We start from the raw sequence: 13,968 nt of genomic DNA, 5'->3' as shown, positions 1-13,968 counted from the left end.
ACCTACTAATCAATTAAATCTTAATTCCTGTGTGGCTTTCCGGCTATCTATCCCTGTAAGGATGTATTCAACCCACCTCAAGCCACCCTCCCAGGTCCCCCATGCACACCAGCAGCGTAAACTGCCTTTTATTTGGGACTCCCATAACCTATTGTTACCGGATTTTATCTAGGTTCTTGGCTATGCTGCAGAAATGAATTTCAAGAGCACGCTAGGTGAGTTAGGCCAGTAATTTATTCAGGTAGGGAGGGAAAAGAAATGGGAGAAAATAACAGAGCAGGGGTCCCAGGTTGAGAGGAAGGGGGTGAAAAGGGATGAAGAGGGCTAATTTATAAACTACAATTCCCCACTACAGATTACAATCTATACCACGTGGCCACGGGGTAGAGGAAAAATCGTGAGAGCAGCACACAGAGGGCAGGGAACAGGTCTAGAAGCAAGAGAGCAGGGCGACAGCGCTCAGGCCTTTGCTTTATAAACTATTAATTATTCCACCCCTTTGCTAATGGCAGGGGAGGGGTTCCAGCTGTTTCCTGTTTTGATTGATTACCCCACCCATCCATTCCCCATGAGGGCCCAATGATAAAGTCCGTAGGGAACATCCGGGGCTTTTCTTTGCATCCAGAAGAAGTCTTTGTTCTGGATAGCAGTATCTTGGGGGAGGGTGTCTTCCAGCAGCCATCTTGGGGGTTACTGATGTCCACATGAACTCTCTGCCAGGTTCCAGATCCATCTATTAATTCCCTATCTTACTATCCTGCTTGACTACCATGTAGGTTATTTCTATTATAGTATCGTATTAAAATAGTCCCTTCCACTAGATACTTACCCCTGTCTTTGGCACAGCCACTCTGCGATGTTTGTCGACTGAGTAAACAGAATGCTTCTGTACATTCATACTTACCACCTATATGGAAATCAGCTGTGTCTCTGAGCTCTTCGGTGCAAATGCAATTATCTTACCCATGTCTACCTCCACTGCCTAGCACAGTGTCTAGTAGCTCTTAGCAAATAGTGGTTGCTCCCTCAAAGCCTGCGGATGCAGGTGCGATAAGTAGCGTGAAGGAGGGAAAGAGAATAACCAACAGAATTATTTGTGGAGAAGTTATCAACTACTGACAGAGAAAAGCCTTTTTTGGTTTATGGGTATTAGTGGTGGGATAGTGGCAATTTGCTGGGAAGGTAATTTAGCTCCCACGTTCCTGGTTGGGACAGTTTTTCCAAGTCGGCGGGGCATGGCTGGAAGCGAAAAGGGGACTGACATGAGCCCCGTCCGGGCGCTTCTCACTTAAAACTCATTTAAAGTCTGAGGCAGGCGTAAACCCTCTGCGCAGAAGAGGAAACAGGCCTAGGGAGGTTTAGTTCTTGCCCAAAGCGGCACAGGGCGGGCTGAGGGTCGACAGCAGGCGCGCCCCATCCCTCCCTGGGCTGCCTGTCAGGTGGAGCTGGGCGACTCCTGAGAAGCAGGAATGGGAAAGAAGCTGGGGACTAAAAGTCGAGGCTAGGACAGAGGGTATTTTTTCATGCTTTGGGTACAGGGAAGCCAGGAGGGCTCCAGAAACAGAGAGGAAAACAATCAAAGCCACATCAAAGGGCCGCGCCGCTATTCCCAGCGCGAATTCCGCCGCCTCGGCAGTCTTGGTCCTTCTGGGCTTCCGTTGGTCGGAGTAAACTTGTGAAACCTTCGGCCGAGCGAGAATCAGTTTTTTTCCATTTTTCCCCCCACCCGGGCCAATACTTGGAAACTCAAATCACGTTTGCGAATTTAATCGTTGAAGCCGCGACACCAAGGTCAGCTGTCAACTAAACCTGCGAAGAAAACGTAGCCTCCGCCCAGTAGCCACGCCGGAAGTGCTGGTCAACGTCACTTCCGTTCCGTTTCCGGGGCGGAACCAAGATGGAGGCCTACCGGGCTCGGGAGCAGCTCCGGCGGAGATACTTGTTTCCTCCGGACGCTGAGGTCCCCCTGGACGAACAGCACGACGCCTGGCCAGGTGAGGCGCAGTCCCCGGGCGTGCTCCGAGCCGTGCGGAGGTTCCCAGGGGCAAGGCTTCTGGCAACGGCTGGCCCTGGGCCGGCTCCCCGCAGCCTCCACCCAGTCCGGAGGGACCACGGTTTCGATTTTCGCGGCTGTGGTGCTGGCGAAGTAGTTTGGGAAGTTGGATATTTAGTGTTGTAGAGATTCTTGGAGACTCCATCGCAGTTGCTTAGAATTCCCTGGAGAGTTGGTTTAAAATATTTATACCACCTTTTTGGTAATAGCCATTAAGACTTAACATACCTGTCGGTTTCACTTCTAAGAATTTGTCAAGGGAACGTGAGCGGGTACTCAGAGACGTATGTGCAAAATGTTTCACCTCGTCATTGTGTGTATAAGACTACTGGAGATACCTAATTGCCCGGACGGCAGAGAGCTGGTTAAATAAACTTGTATATATTCATACATGGAACACCGGGCAGACTTTAATGTATTAATGTGGAAGATTTTCAAAGGAAGATGTAGAACAGTTTGTGGTATGCTACTGTATGGGTACAAAACAGATAACCCGTGTGTGTTGTGTGTTCATCTGTAGATGCATAAAATGTCTCTGAAAAAATTGAGTAGAGATTGACACTGGTCGTTACTCTGGGAAGGGCAAGTTTAGTTAAGCATGGGAGCTAGAGCAACTTCACTTTAGATCCTTTTGTTTTCTAGGTGATAAAGTGTGTGTATCTGTTACCTTTTCAAAACAAACACATAAAATGGTGTTCCCAGACCCGCTGATGTACAAACTTTGCGAGTATTCCCCAGAATCTGTATTACTAGCAAGTTATGCAGGGATTCTGCTGCTAAAGGCTGAGAATCTCATATCTTGGTCATTGATTCTCACATGAACTGGGGGTGAAAAAGGGCCTATCAGAGTCTCTTGGGGAATGAGTTAGAAAGAACTTATCTGATCTACTCGCCACTTATCTGTTCTTCACGTAAATAGACAGTGCTGTGCTAGAAATAGACTTCTGGTGCCTGATTCATTGACCAGTGTGCCCTGTATATTTTTGATCTGCCTCAGCCATTTGTGTTTGTTTAAAATAATGAAAATGTTTAATTATAAAATTAAAATTCCTACACTACCAGATGGTGTCACTTTCCAAGTGATCATAAATATATAAACTTTATTTCAAAATTCATTTAAATGCTGACTGTATTGAAAATATAGTGTGCTCCTATTTTTTATGCAACAAAATGTATCTTGATTATTTTGCACAAAAATCTGTGTTGAAATGGGAGAGACTCTTGTTCTTAGAAAGCTCTAGGAAACCATTATTTTATTTGGTTTGAAATAGGTATAATTTTTTTCTCGTAAAATCATGGTAACTTAATAAGTTGAAATTTTTGCTATTTGCAGAAACTTCTACAGCTGTTGAGAAAAAGGAGAAACCTCTTCCAAGACTTAATATCCATTCTGGATTCTGGATATTAGCATCCATTGTTGTGACCTATTATGTTGATTTCTTTAAAACCATTAAAGAAAACATTCACACTAGTAGGTAAGAAAACTTTATTGTTCCCTAACCAAAACATCTTTGTCTTATTATTTTTTTTTCTGTAAAGGTTTTCTGATGCACAGAGAAGGAGTTCAGTCTTGATGGCCACTTTCCTCATGGCAGCCAGAATGTTGCCCAGCTCCTCTCTCTTCCTCTTGACAGGAATGTATGTCCCTACCCTTTTCTCAATGAGCTTGAGAGCCCACTTGTCCTTGGAGACCTGGAGCAGCTCCATGACTTGCCACTCAGATCATGTCCTGCACATACTTGGTGTGCTTGGTGAGGCACCCATGGAAGCGACTGTGCCTCTGCTTGTTCATGTTCTCAGTCACCTTATGACCCTTGTTGAAGCCCACAGACATGGGGGAAGGGGGGTGCCGAACCGTGGCTGCCACTCTTCTGTGGCTGCCGCAGCAGAAAACCCCTTGTCTTATGTTTTGTGTTACCTTTTGTTGGTTGAATTCTTCAAACGCTTACTAAATCCCTCCCTACTGTACCAGGCACCATGTTGGAGAGGCTGGTGATCCAAAGATGAAAAGAGAGCATATTCCTTGAGCTTTTACAGCAGAGTTGATGAGCCTGGAGATGATCATTTCAGTGTGCCTCTTAAGCACAAATGTGTTGTAGGAGGGGAAAGGTGTGAATTTAGTAAGGGCTTAATCCAGTTGGAAAAAATGGTGGGATAAAGACTCCGAATGGTTTTATGAAGACCAAATGTAGGTATGAAGAGGGATTGAGCTGTGGAGGGGGGAGGATGGAGTCTCAGTATGTTCACAGAGAGTAGTTATAGCTAACAAGGTCCATGGGTGATTGAATTCAAGTGGGAGGAGTCAGGAGCTTTAATGCAGGATGTCAAATGGTCCATTGTTTATGGGGATTGAGGTCCCTTCAGTGGACTGATGAGTAAATCACATTTCTAGCCTTCCAAGAGCTCATCCTGGGCCAAGACAAACAAGTGAATAGGCTGTGTGGTACATGCAGCGTTAGTGCTTGCCAAGCCTGAGTTTTTAGGCTTATGTTAAGTATTTTTAATATTTCATCTTTAAAGAAATTGGTGAGGAAAAGAAGTTAGTTGTAAGATGTTTGGCAGCAAGAGTAAGTGGAACACCCATTGCTGTTGTGTGGCAAGGCCAGGCCTCAGACTCTGGGACTAAGGGTTGTAGAGGATGAAAAGGAAGTACAAGACTAGACCTACGCCCCCAAAAAGCATCATCTTAGATAAAAAGACATGTGTATAACCAAGACGGAGGATTTTGGGTAGTAAGGTGTTCTCTGTGAGGGCCGTGGTAAGCAGGGGGGCAGCTTGAGCAGCCAGATAACCATATGATGAGAGGGTACTACACAAAGCGCAACACAGGCTCCTTATTGAAACTGGCTGTTTCTCTTAATAGCCAAGGTAATTTCAGGTTTTGCTCTGATTCTAACCTAAGTCCAGAAATTTCAAGCCTTAGTGTTCTTTAAATCTGTGCAAAGCTATAAGATTGTACATTGAAAGTCAGGATGGACAGTTCAGTATTAAAAGAAAAAAATTGTGATGCTTTGGAAATCTTAATTTTTTTAAACCCTGGTTGTATGCATCAAAATCACCTGTGGCGTTCAAAAAGAACAACAAAACAAATCAGTGATCCTAAAATTAAAAACCCAGATGTTCGGGGCCTTTTTTAGACCTACCAAGTCAGAATTCTGGAGACTGGGGCAAGAGGGCTTCCTTTCAGAAAGTTGCAAAGGCGACTTTTCACATAGCCAAGTGAAGACCACTGACCAGCAGTATTTTATTTTATATATGTATATATATAATTTTTTTTAAAGATTTATTTAATTTATTTATGTCTTCCCACCCCTTCGTTGTTTGGCATTTGCTGTGTCTGTTTGTTGTATACTGGTTGTCTTTTTTAGAAGGTAGCAGGAACTGAACCTGGGACCTGTGATGTGGGAGAGAGCTACCTTATCACTTGAGCCTCCTCCACGCCCTAGCATTATATTTTGTTGAAGCAGTTTGTTCAGTTTGACTATATCCCTTACCATATCTGGGCAGAGTAGCCATGCTTGGATTCTGCTCGAGGATGAAAATGGAAATGAAAAGGAAGAAGGATTTTGTTGGAGCAGAGAGATCACCAAACCTAGCATGGCATTCCTCAACCTTTCTTTTATCATCACCTTCAAAGGAAGCTTTTTGAGACATTTTTCCTCCATGTTATCGCTGCTCCATTAAATTGTAATACCACAGATAAACTATCAATTTGTTTATGCACTGGACGTGTATTTATGCTGTACACATAAAAGAGTAAGACTTTTCCTCCCTTTGGGGATGATATCACCCCCATTGAGAATGCACACTGTAGCGAGAGGTCTTTGAAGGCCTCTCCCAAAGAGGACCATGGGAATATTTTTCTTATTGACTGCATCAGTGGAATAATAATCATTATCACTGTTGAGGGGTTAGCTGTGGAAGAAGTATTTTTCTAAATACCTTCATTCTCACAGCCATTCCATGCGTTAAGTACAATATTTCCAAAGCACAGTGAGGCAATTTGCCCAGAGTTACAAGTCTGAGATTCAGATCCAGAAAGGCAGATGATAGAGGCCATGCTTTGAACCCCTGTACTGCACTGGCTTAGAATTCTGAACCCCAGAATTGTATCATAATAAAAGTTCTTGAAAGGAATCTGGAGCTGTGCCTTTTTTAAGAGGTCACTTCATTGCCCTGCCTATGTGGCTTCACTGTCCTGTCCATCTCTTTCCCTTTCTCTTGCATGCAATGCCAGTCTTCTCCCCATGGAAAAGCAAGATAATAGGGCTATTGGGTTGAACTGGGAGACTAGGAGGGGGCCTGAAATCCCTGAAACCGGCCCCCTCTCCTGACCAGCAGGGACTGGTAAGAAGAGGCTGACAGGGTTGCCGCACATGGAGTCAGGTCTTGGGCAGAATTGGAAGGGAGGAAAAAGGCATTGCTTCTTGGGGAAGGATTGCGGACATTCAGATAGTGGGAGGATTTCTTTTGGAAACCTTTTATGAGGGAGAATTAGAATTTACTGTCTTCAGAATTGATTTTCAATATTTCAAAGAACTTGTCTGAACCTGGAGGAGTTAATGGCACCCTTTGAGAGTCTTGTTACTTTTACATCAGAACATCAGAAACAACCAGAGAGCTGCTGTCTTCTTTTTAAAGAAAATAAATTGCTGTAACCAGAATCCCATCTTTGGTTGTTTGGTTATGAAAGTGTGTGTGTGTGTGTGTGTATGTAAAGTCTTTTTAATCCTTTCTTGTCTCATATCTCATTTTTTCGTACCCCTACCTCCCATTAGATAAAAACTTTCGGGAAGGTAGGACTGTGTCATTGTTGGTCCTGCCCTACTGCTGACTTGATATCTTTCCTAGAAACTGGCCTGATGTTTAGACTGTTAATAAAGATTTGTCAGATAGCTAGTGATTTGCTAACTCTTGTCATCTATCATTTATTTATTTTTTCTCTGCAGTTGGTTTCTCTTTGGTGGTGCCCTGTTGCTTGTCAGTGTATTGATTGCTTTTTACTGCATACTCTATCTGGAATGGCATTGTGGAATTGAAGATTATGATAACAAGTATCCAACATTGATACCCATTACAACAGCTACTTTTATTGCAGCAGGAATTTGGTGAGTTAACTTTGAAATGACTCACAGAAATTTTTTTAAAATGTTTTTTTGGATCAGGTATTGATGGACATTCAAAAGTAAAAAGGGGAAGTGGACTTGGCCCAGTGGTTAGGGTGTCCGTCTACCATATGGGATGTCCGTGGTTCAAACCCGGGCCTCCTTGACCCATGTGGAGCTGGCCCACGTGCATTGCTGACGCGTGCAAGGAGTGCTGTGCCACACGGGTGTCGGCCATGTAGGGGAGTCCCACATGCAAGGAGTGTGCCCTGTGGGGAGAGCCGCCCAGCTCGAAAGAAAGTGCAGCCTGCTCAGGAATGACGCTGCACACACGGAGAGCTGACACAACAAGATGACGCAACAAAAAGAAACACAGATTCCCGTGCCGCTGACAGCAACAGAAGCGGACAGAGAAGATGCAGCAAATAGATACAGAGAACAGACAACTGGGGTGGGGGGGAAGGGGAGAGAAAGAAATAAATCTTTTAAAAAAAAAAAGATAAAACAAAAGTAAAAAGAATGTAATGGCAAAATCATCTCCCTGTCATTCTTATTCCCCGGTTCCTTTTTGGTGGCATCTTTTTTTATGCTTTTAGTTCTTTAAAACTAAATGGGGACAAATTACATATAGTCTGCATTTCTCTTTTTAAATCTTTTTCATTGTGGGAAGTGGAAAATGCACAGCTGAATGAGCAGTCACAAAATGAGCACTGGTACAGACCCACAGATCAAGGACAGAACCACGCCTGTAACCTAGTAGCTCCTTCATGCCCCTCCCAGTCACTCCACCTTTCCTCCTGCCCAGAGTGAGGCACTCTCCAGCCTTTATGGTACTGACTTTCTTGCTTTTCTTTATAATTTTACCGAATGAAGTATGTATCCCTTAAATACTCTATTTTTATGTTGTCTATTTTTTGAACTTTATAGAAACGCAGTCATATATATTCCACATTTGGCTACTTCTCTGCAACGTTGTATTTGTATGATTCATCCATAATGTTGTGTGTTATTTAGCATTCCACTGTGTAACTAAATCCCAGTTGATTTATCTGTTCTTCTATTGATAGAATTTTTTTTTAATGAGGTACCAGGGATTGAACCCAGGACATCATACCTGGGGAGTCGGTGCTCAACCACTGAGTATACCTGCTCCTCATAATTTGGGTTGTTTTTAATTTAAGTTAATAAATGATGCTGCTAAGAACATTCTTGTACATGTTTTGTGTAGCATAAGTGCACATTCTTCTGTTGGAAAGATTGACACAGGTGTACACATGTGCAAAATTGTTCGCTCATAGGGTATGCCTACATCCATCTTCGGTAAATAGTGCCAAACTGTTTCTGTTTTCTAAACCGATGGCTCATCGTTTCTCTTCTTTTTTTGATGGAACCATATAGTTTGGAATCCTTCCATGTTGATGCATGTAGATGCTTTTGAGCAGGTACATTATAGAAAATTAATACACTATATACACAATTAGAAAACTTCATTGCGTGGACATACCTTGATTCATTCAACCAGTTCCCTGTTGTTGCACTTACTGTTGTTTTTATTCTTTTTCTGTGCAAACAATGCCACAATGAAGATCCTTTATAAGTTATTATATACTCAGAGAAATAAGGAATTAGCTTTCTTTTTTCCGGTTTACAAAAGTAATACTTGCTTACTGAAGAAGAGTGTTAATTTTAGAAAAACAAAGGAATAAATCCCATATTTCCAAACAGAGAGAAAACTACTCTTTATATATTGTTTATAGCTCTTGGTTTTTTTTTTTTCCTTTCTTTATTAAACCTTCAGTTATGTGAGTAAGCAGGTGTGTTACTTGACTTTTTCTCACCCCCAGAGTATTAATTTGTTTTTTAATAAAAAGTAGGATTATAGTTATTTAAAACTCATATTTATCGAAATATTATTTAGTAAAAGGAGTGACTAAGTGAAACATTTGACTATTTATAGTTTCCCTTTATTGACTTCTGCTCTTACAATTCAGTCATTGAAAATCCTTTGCATTTAGAATGTGTTTTATTCTTATCTTGGTGATAGGAATAGTGTTTTTCTCAATGGAAAATTCAAAGCAACTGAAATGACTTTAAAAAATTCCGTTTACAAGAGAAAATATTTTAACTGTTTTTTTTTACTGTTTAATGATGTGTGAGATCATAAAAGTTGGTTCTAGCCATTTTAGTTCATGTTCCACTGTAGAAACTGACTTGAAGAGACTGGAGGGTCTGTTAAGCCATGCCTACTGCTGTTAGCAGACTTCTACTAGTTCCAGTCCCAAGTATTTTTTGGTAATTCCGTAAGTATAACTAGAATTTTCCAACACAGGCTAAATCACATATCTAGGAACAATACGTAGAAAGTTGGTGGCTAGGTGTGCTCTCCCAAATTGAGTAAAAAATGAGCTCTTTAAATCTGTATTCTTTTTTTTTAAAGATTTATTTATTTTTCCCCCTTTCCCCTCTACCCCCCAGTTGTCTGTTCTCTGTGTCCATTTGCTGCGTATTCTTCTTTGTCCGCTTCTGTTGTTGTCAGCGGCATGGGAATTTGGTCTCTTTTTGTTGCGTCATCTTGCTGCATCTCTCCGTGTGTGCAGTGCCACTCCTGGGCAGTCTGCACTTTGTTTCGCACTGAGCGGCTCTCCTTACGGGGCGCACTCCTTGCGCGTGGGGCTCCCCTATGCGGGGGACACCCCTGTGTGGCATGGCACTCCCTGCGCGCATCAGCACTGCGCATTTGCCTGCTCCACACAGGTTAAGGAGGCCCGGGGTTTGAACTGCGAACCTCCCATGTGGCAGATGGACACCCTAACCACTGGGCCAAGTCTGCTTCCCTAAATCTGTATTCTTGAATGAAGTTTATTTGTGTATATTGTGATTGTCAACTGTTTATTTTTTGTTCTTTTCTTTCAGCTTCAATATTGCTTTATGGCATGTGTGGTCCTTTTTCACTCCTTTATTGTTGTTTACCCAGTTTATGGGGGTTATAATGTTTATCTCACTCCTCGGATGATTTCTAAAGGTAAGGTCTCTAAAGGAATGGCATTTCTAAAAATGAGATCATTTGAAAAATGTCCTTCATGACATTTTTCAGTGTACTCAGCTGTAGAAGACTGAATTGTTTTTAGTCGTGTTTACACCAGAGCTGTTCATCCATTGAATTCTGGAATAAAAGGGACTGAGATCCCTTTCCTTTTTTATCATTTGGTTCTAAGTGATGCCTTTTTTTGAGGAAGCACCCTGCTCTTCAAAGACTTAATGGAGACAGTTTTTGCATCCTCAAATAGAAATAAGTTCCATATTAGAATATTTTGTTTTGAAGTTAACTTCCATCACCTTAATATGCAAATGACAGATGAATGGATTGGTCCTAAGATATTAGAAGATGAGTAATTTTACCCATTTGGAGAGAAATTTTTGCCATCTTCTGTCAGGATAGCTGTCCCATAAAAACTTCATGGATGACACATCAGCCTTCCAAGTTTTGTTTTGTTTAATTTATTTTTAAAAGATACATAGATGACACAAAATGTTACTTTAAAAAATATAGGGGGTTCCCATATGCCTCACTTCCCACAACCCCCCCCCCAAGTTTTTAATAGAATTTCTGCCTCCCCACAGACGACCACACCCCAGGTCGTGCTGCCTTACATGATGGGATGTCTTTGCTAGTATCAGATTACTTACTTATTAAGTAAGGCTGCATTTAATGCATAAATAACTATCCCTGTGTATGCTCAGGGCCAGCGAAAAGGCCAAGACAGTCCTTCCCTTCATGTCCTTGACATCAGAACTTGGAGGAGATGAGAATTGAGGCTCGGAGATGAAAAAGTGGATACACCAAGTAAATTATTGGGATGCTAAAAGAAATGACGTTGCAGTCAATGAACAGAATGGTCTTCCTTGGGGGTTTTAAAGGAAAGCCACTGTAACCATGGGAAGAAGTGTACATATTCTCATTGCTACCAGTCTGAACATAGTTGCTAGCACAGACACGGCTGTGCCCAGGGACCACGTGGACTCTGCTCTGTTCACCCTTTATTCCTCTCTACATGGGTCGCCACAAGCAACTCTGGCTGGCAAGGCTCCTGAGTTTCTCTAGTAGGTCTCAGAACTTTCTCTTCTCTGACCTAGCCCCCACCCCTCGTCTCTTAATGTCAGTAAGTTGTCTTTGCCAATTCAGTTTTGAGTTTTTACAGATGTTCAGGAGCTTTTGATTCACTACTGACATGAATTTATAATTGGTAATGGAGGACCACCTAGTGTTGTAGGTGTGTAGGTAGATCTGGGTATTTTAATGTTAAATTAAGTAGCTTATAATAGAATGTTTTACTTGGTACATAAATACTTATTTTCTTTCAGATTTGAGTGCATGTAAATTTAAAGTGAATGATTAAACATCCAGCTACCAAAAGCAACACTGACAGATAATGGAAAAGCCATAATGTGTTCTTGCATCTCTAAAGTGAGTGGCCTCCTTGGATTAATTGTGGCTTTAGAGATCCTTGGTTGGAAGCAGAATAAGTTCTATTTTATTAGCATATTATTAAACTCAAGTGATTATTGAATTTTCCAGATGTCCATGTTACATAGAAATAACTGAAATGTTTGCCTGTTTGAATCTTTGGAGAAAGTAGTGATATAAAAATTTAGCAGAGTTTTATTGTTACTGCATAATACACTCCCAATATTGTAAATAAATTGTTTACTCTGTCATTTAAGGAATAGCAGGAAGCTAGTTTATTATGTAAGATGACTGGATATGTATATAAAGGGATGAAACAGTTATGTGCCTTTTACTCAACTTACATAATTTTATCTCTAATTTTTACAATAAATTTTTAAGGTGAGAGGACTAATTGAAAGTATTTAATGTTCTCCTGTGTATTTTAAATCACTTTAGATTTTATCATTGTGTAAATTATTGGGGTTTTTAATATTTTATAAACTTTTTTTTAACATTGAAATAAAGTGTATTTATATTTTAATAAGGTTTCTTTTTTTTAAGTACAGGAATATAAACATATGTGTAACTGAGTTTTCTCATTAAAATGGATCACATATAGCATATTTAAATATAAAAAACACTGAAACATTCAAGAGAAAATGTTTTCCTTCTCTTCCTCCCCTTGCTCTTATTCCCTACTTCTCTCCTTCCTTCCCTCCCTTCATTCTCTCTTCTTTTCCTGTTTTTCTTAGGCCTTCAAGTCTCTGTTTTCAATGATCTGAAAAATTAGACGTCATCTAAAGGCTTAGCTAGGCTGGACTTCTAGGATGGCTCATTCGCGTGCCTGATAGTTTATACGGTCTTTTCGCTGGGCTTGCCAAATGAATCACCTACACGTGGCCTCTCTGGGGCTTGGGCTTCTCAGCAAATATTTTAAGATGCTGGAAAGCTGGTACTGTGTCACTTCTGTCGTAATCTGTTGGTCAAAACAATCACAGAACCTGCACCGATTTGAGGAGTGAGGACATAGATTCCACCTCTGAATGAAAAGAATATTAAAGAATTTGTGGCTGTCTTTAATCTACCTTATCTAGCTGACTACCTTATCATGTGAGATATTTTGCGTGCCCTAAAACAATTTTTACTTAACTTTCAGCATAGTTGCTTTAAACTCTAAACTTCCTAGGTCATATCTCTGTTTAAGAAAGAAAGATTTACTTTTTTTCACTTGAAATACACATATTCATGTGTATTGACTAAATATTGACAAAATGGAAAACACTGCCCACTTAGTAAAATTATCAGAACAGTGTCAGAGTGTTATGTCTTTTATATCCTGGTCCATTTTTTCAAAGAACTAATGAAAATATGACTGGCTTTTTCATGTGGGGGAAAAACAATTTAAATTGTTCCTGTTGGACAGTTAAAATCAAATTACATCTCGTTCCTTTTTCCACAACACTACACATTTGTTCGATAATTGGTTTGATGGCAGGCTTTCTTTTCATCTCGATTGCTTACTGTTTTCTATATGTCTTGCTGTTACGTTTCATTGAGTTTGGTAGGATTCCAGGTAATGCTACATAATATGGTTCTCTTTGATCTGTGGGACGGTGGCTTTATTATGTGTACTTCTCTAGGTACTTCCTTCTCAATGTGATCTTTAACATCTTTTCAAACCCAAGTCTTCTCCAGAATCCCATATTCTTTATCTGAAGAGATTAACTTGAAAATGCTTGTGCTGCTTTTTTTCAATTTCTTGTATTCATACCAATGTGCACTATCAAAGGCAATGAAACACTGACTTTCTAAGTGAAGCAGGCAGAAGGTGGCCTTGGCAGGAGATTTGGACAGGTATCCCTGTCCTGTGGCGGCAGCAGCAGCCAGGGGACTCAGTTCAAAAGATGATTTAATCATTTTAAATACATATACATTTTTTCCTTAACATTTAAATAAGTTATTTTTTATACCATTTGTATGAGTTGTTTTTTTCTTCCCCACCCCTCCCCTCCCCTGCTGATTTTGCTCTCTGTGTCCATTTGCTGTGTGATCTTCTATATCTTTTCCTCTTGTCTTTTCTTCTCCTCTTTCTCCTCTAGGATTCACTGGGATTCGGTTCTGGGGACCTCTGATGTGGAGAGAGATTCCTTGTCAATTGTGCCACCTCATTTCCTGGTCTCTGCTGTGTTTCCCCTTGACTCTCCCCTTTGTCTCTCTTTTGTTGTGCCATTATCTTGCTGCGTGACTTACTTGGGCGGGCACTGGCTTACCACATGGGCACCAGGCTTGCTGTGCGGACCCTGGCTTGCCGTGTGGGCACTCTGCTCGCCACGCGGGCACTTGCACGGCACTCGGCTCGCCAT

General features: G+C 41.2%; 1 protein-coding gene across 2 annotated transcripts; it reads left to right on the top strand.

The window, feature by feature from the left end:
• The first annotated feature begins 1,843 nt into the window (after window positions 1-1,843).
• TMEM128 (transmembrane protein 128) lies at window positions 1,844-12,149 on the top strand. Of its 2 annotated transcripts, none has more exons than XM_004449269.3 (5): window positions 1,844-1,994; window positions 3,387-3,528; window positions 7,003-7,161; window positions 10,072-10,180; window positions 11,521-12,149. In XM_004449269.3, exons 1-4 carry the CDS (start codon window positions 1,898-1,900, stop codon window positions 10,169-10,171), a joined length of 498 nt encoding a protein of 165 aa, XP_004449326.1. In that variant the 5' UTR covers window positions 1,844-1,897; the 3' UTR covers window positions 10,172-10,180; window positions 11,521-12,149. The 2 variants fall into 2 exon arrangements, with proteins under 2 accessions (XP_004449326.1, XP_012373872.1); XM_012518418.3 differs by having other exon boundaries at window positions 10,900-12,149.
• The last annotated feature ends 1,819 nt before the right edge of the window (window positions 12,150-13,968 follow it).

Source organism: Dasypus novemcinctus, chromosome 1, assembly GCF_030445035.2.
Source record: "Dasypus novemcinctus isolate mDasNov1 chromosome 1, mDasNov1.1.hap2, whole genome shotgun sequence".
NCBI classification, from domain to species: domain Eukaryota; kingdom Metazoa; phylum Chordata; class Mammalia; order Cingulata; family Dasypodidae; genus Dasypus; species Dasypus novemcinctus.
This window is presented reverse-complemented; position numbering and strand designations above follow the sequence as displayed.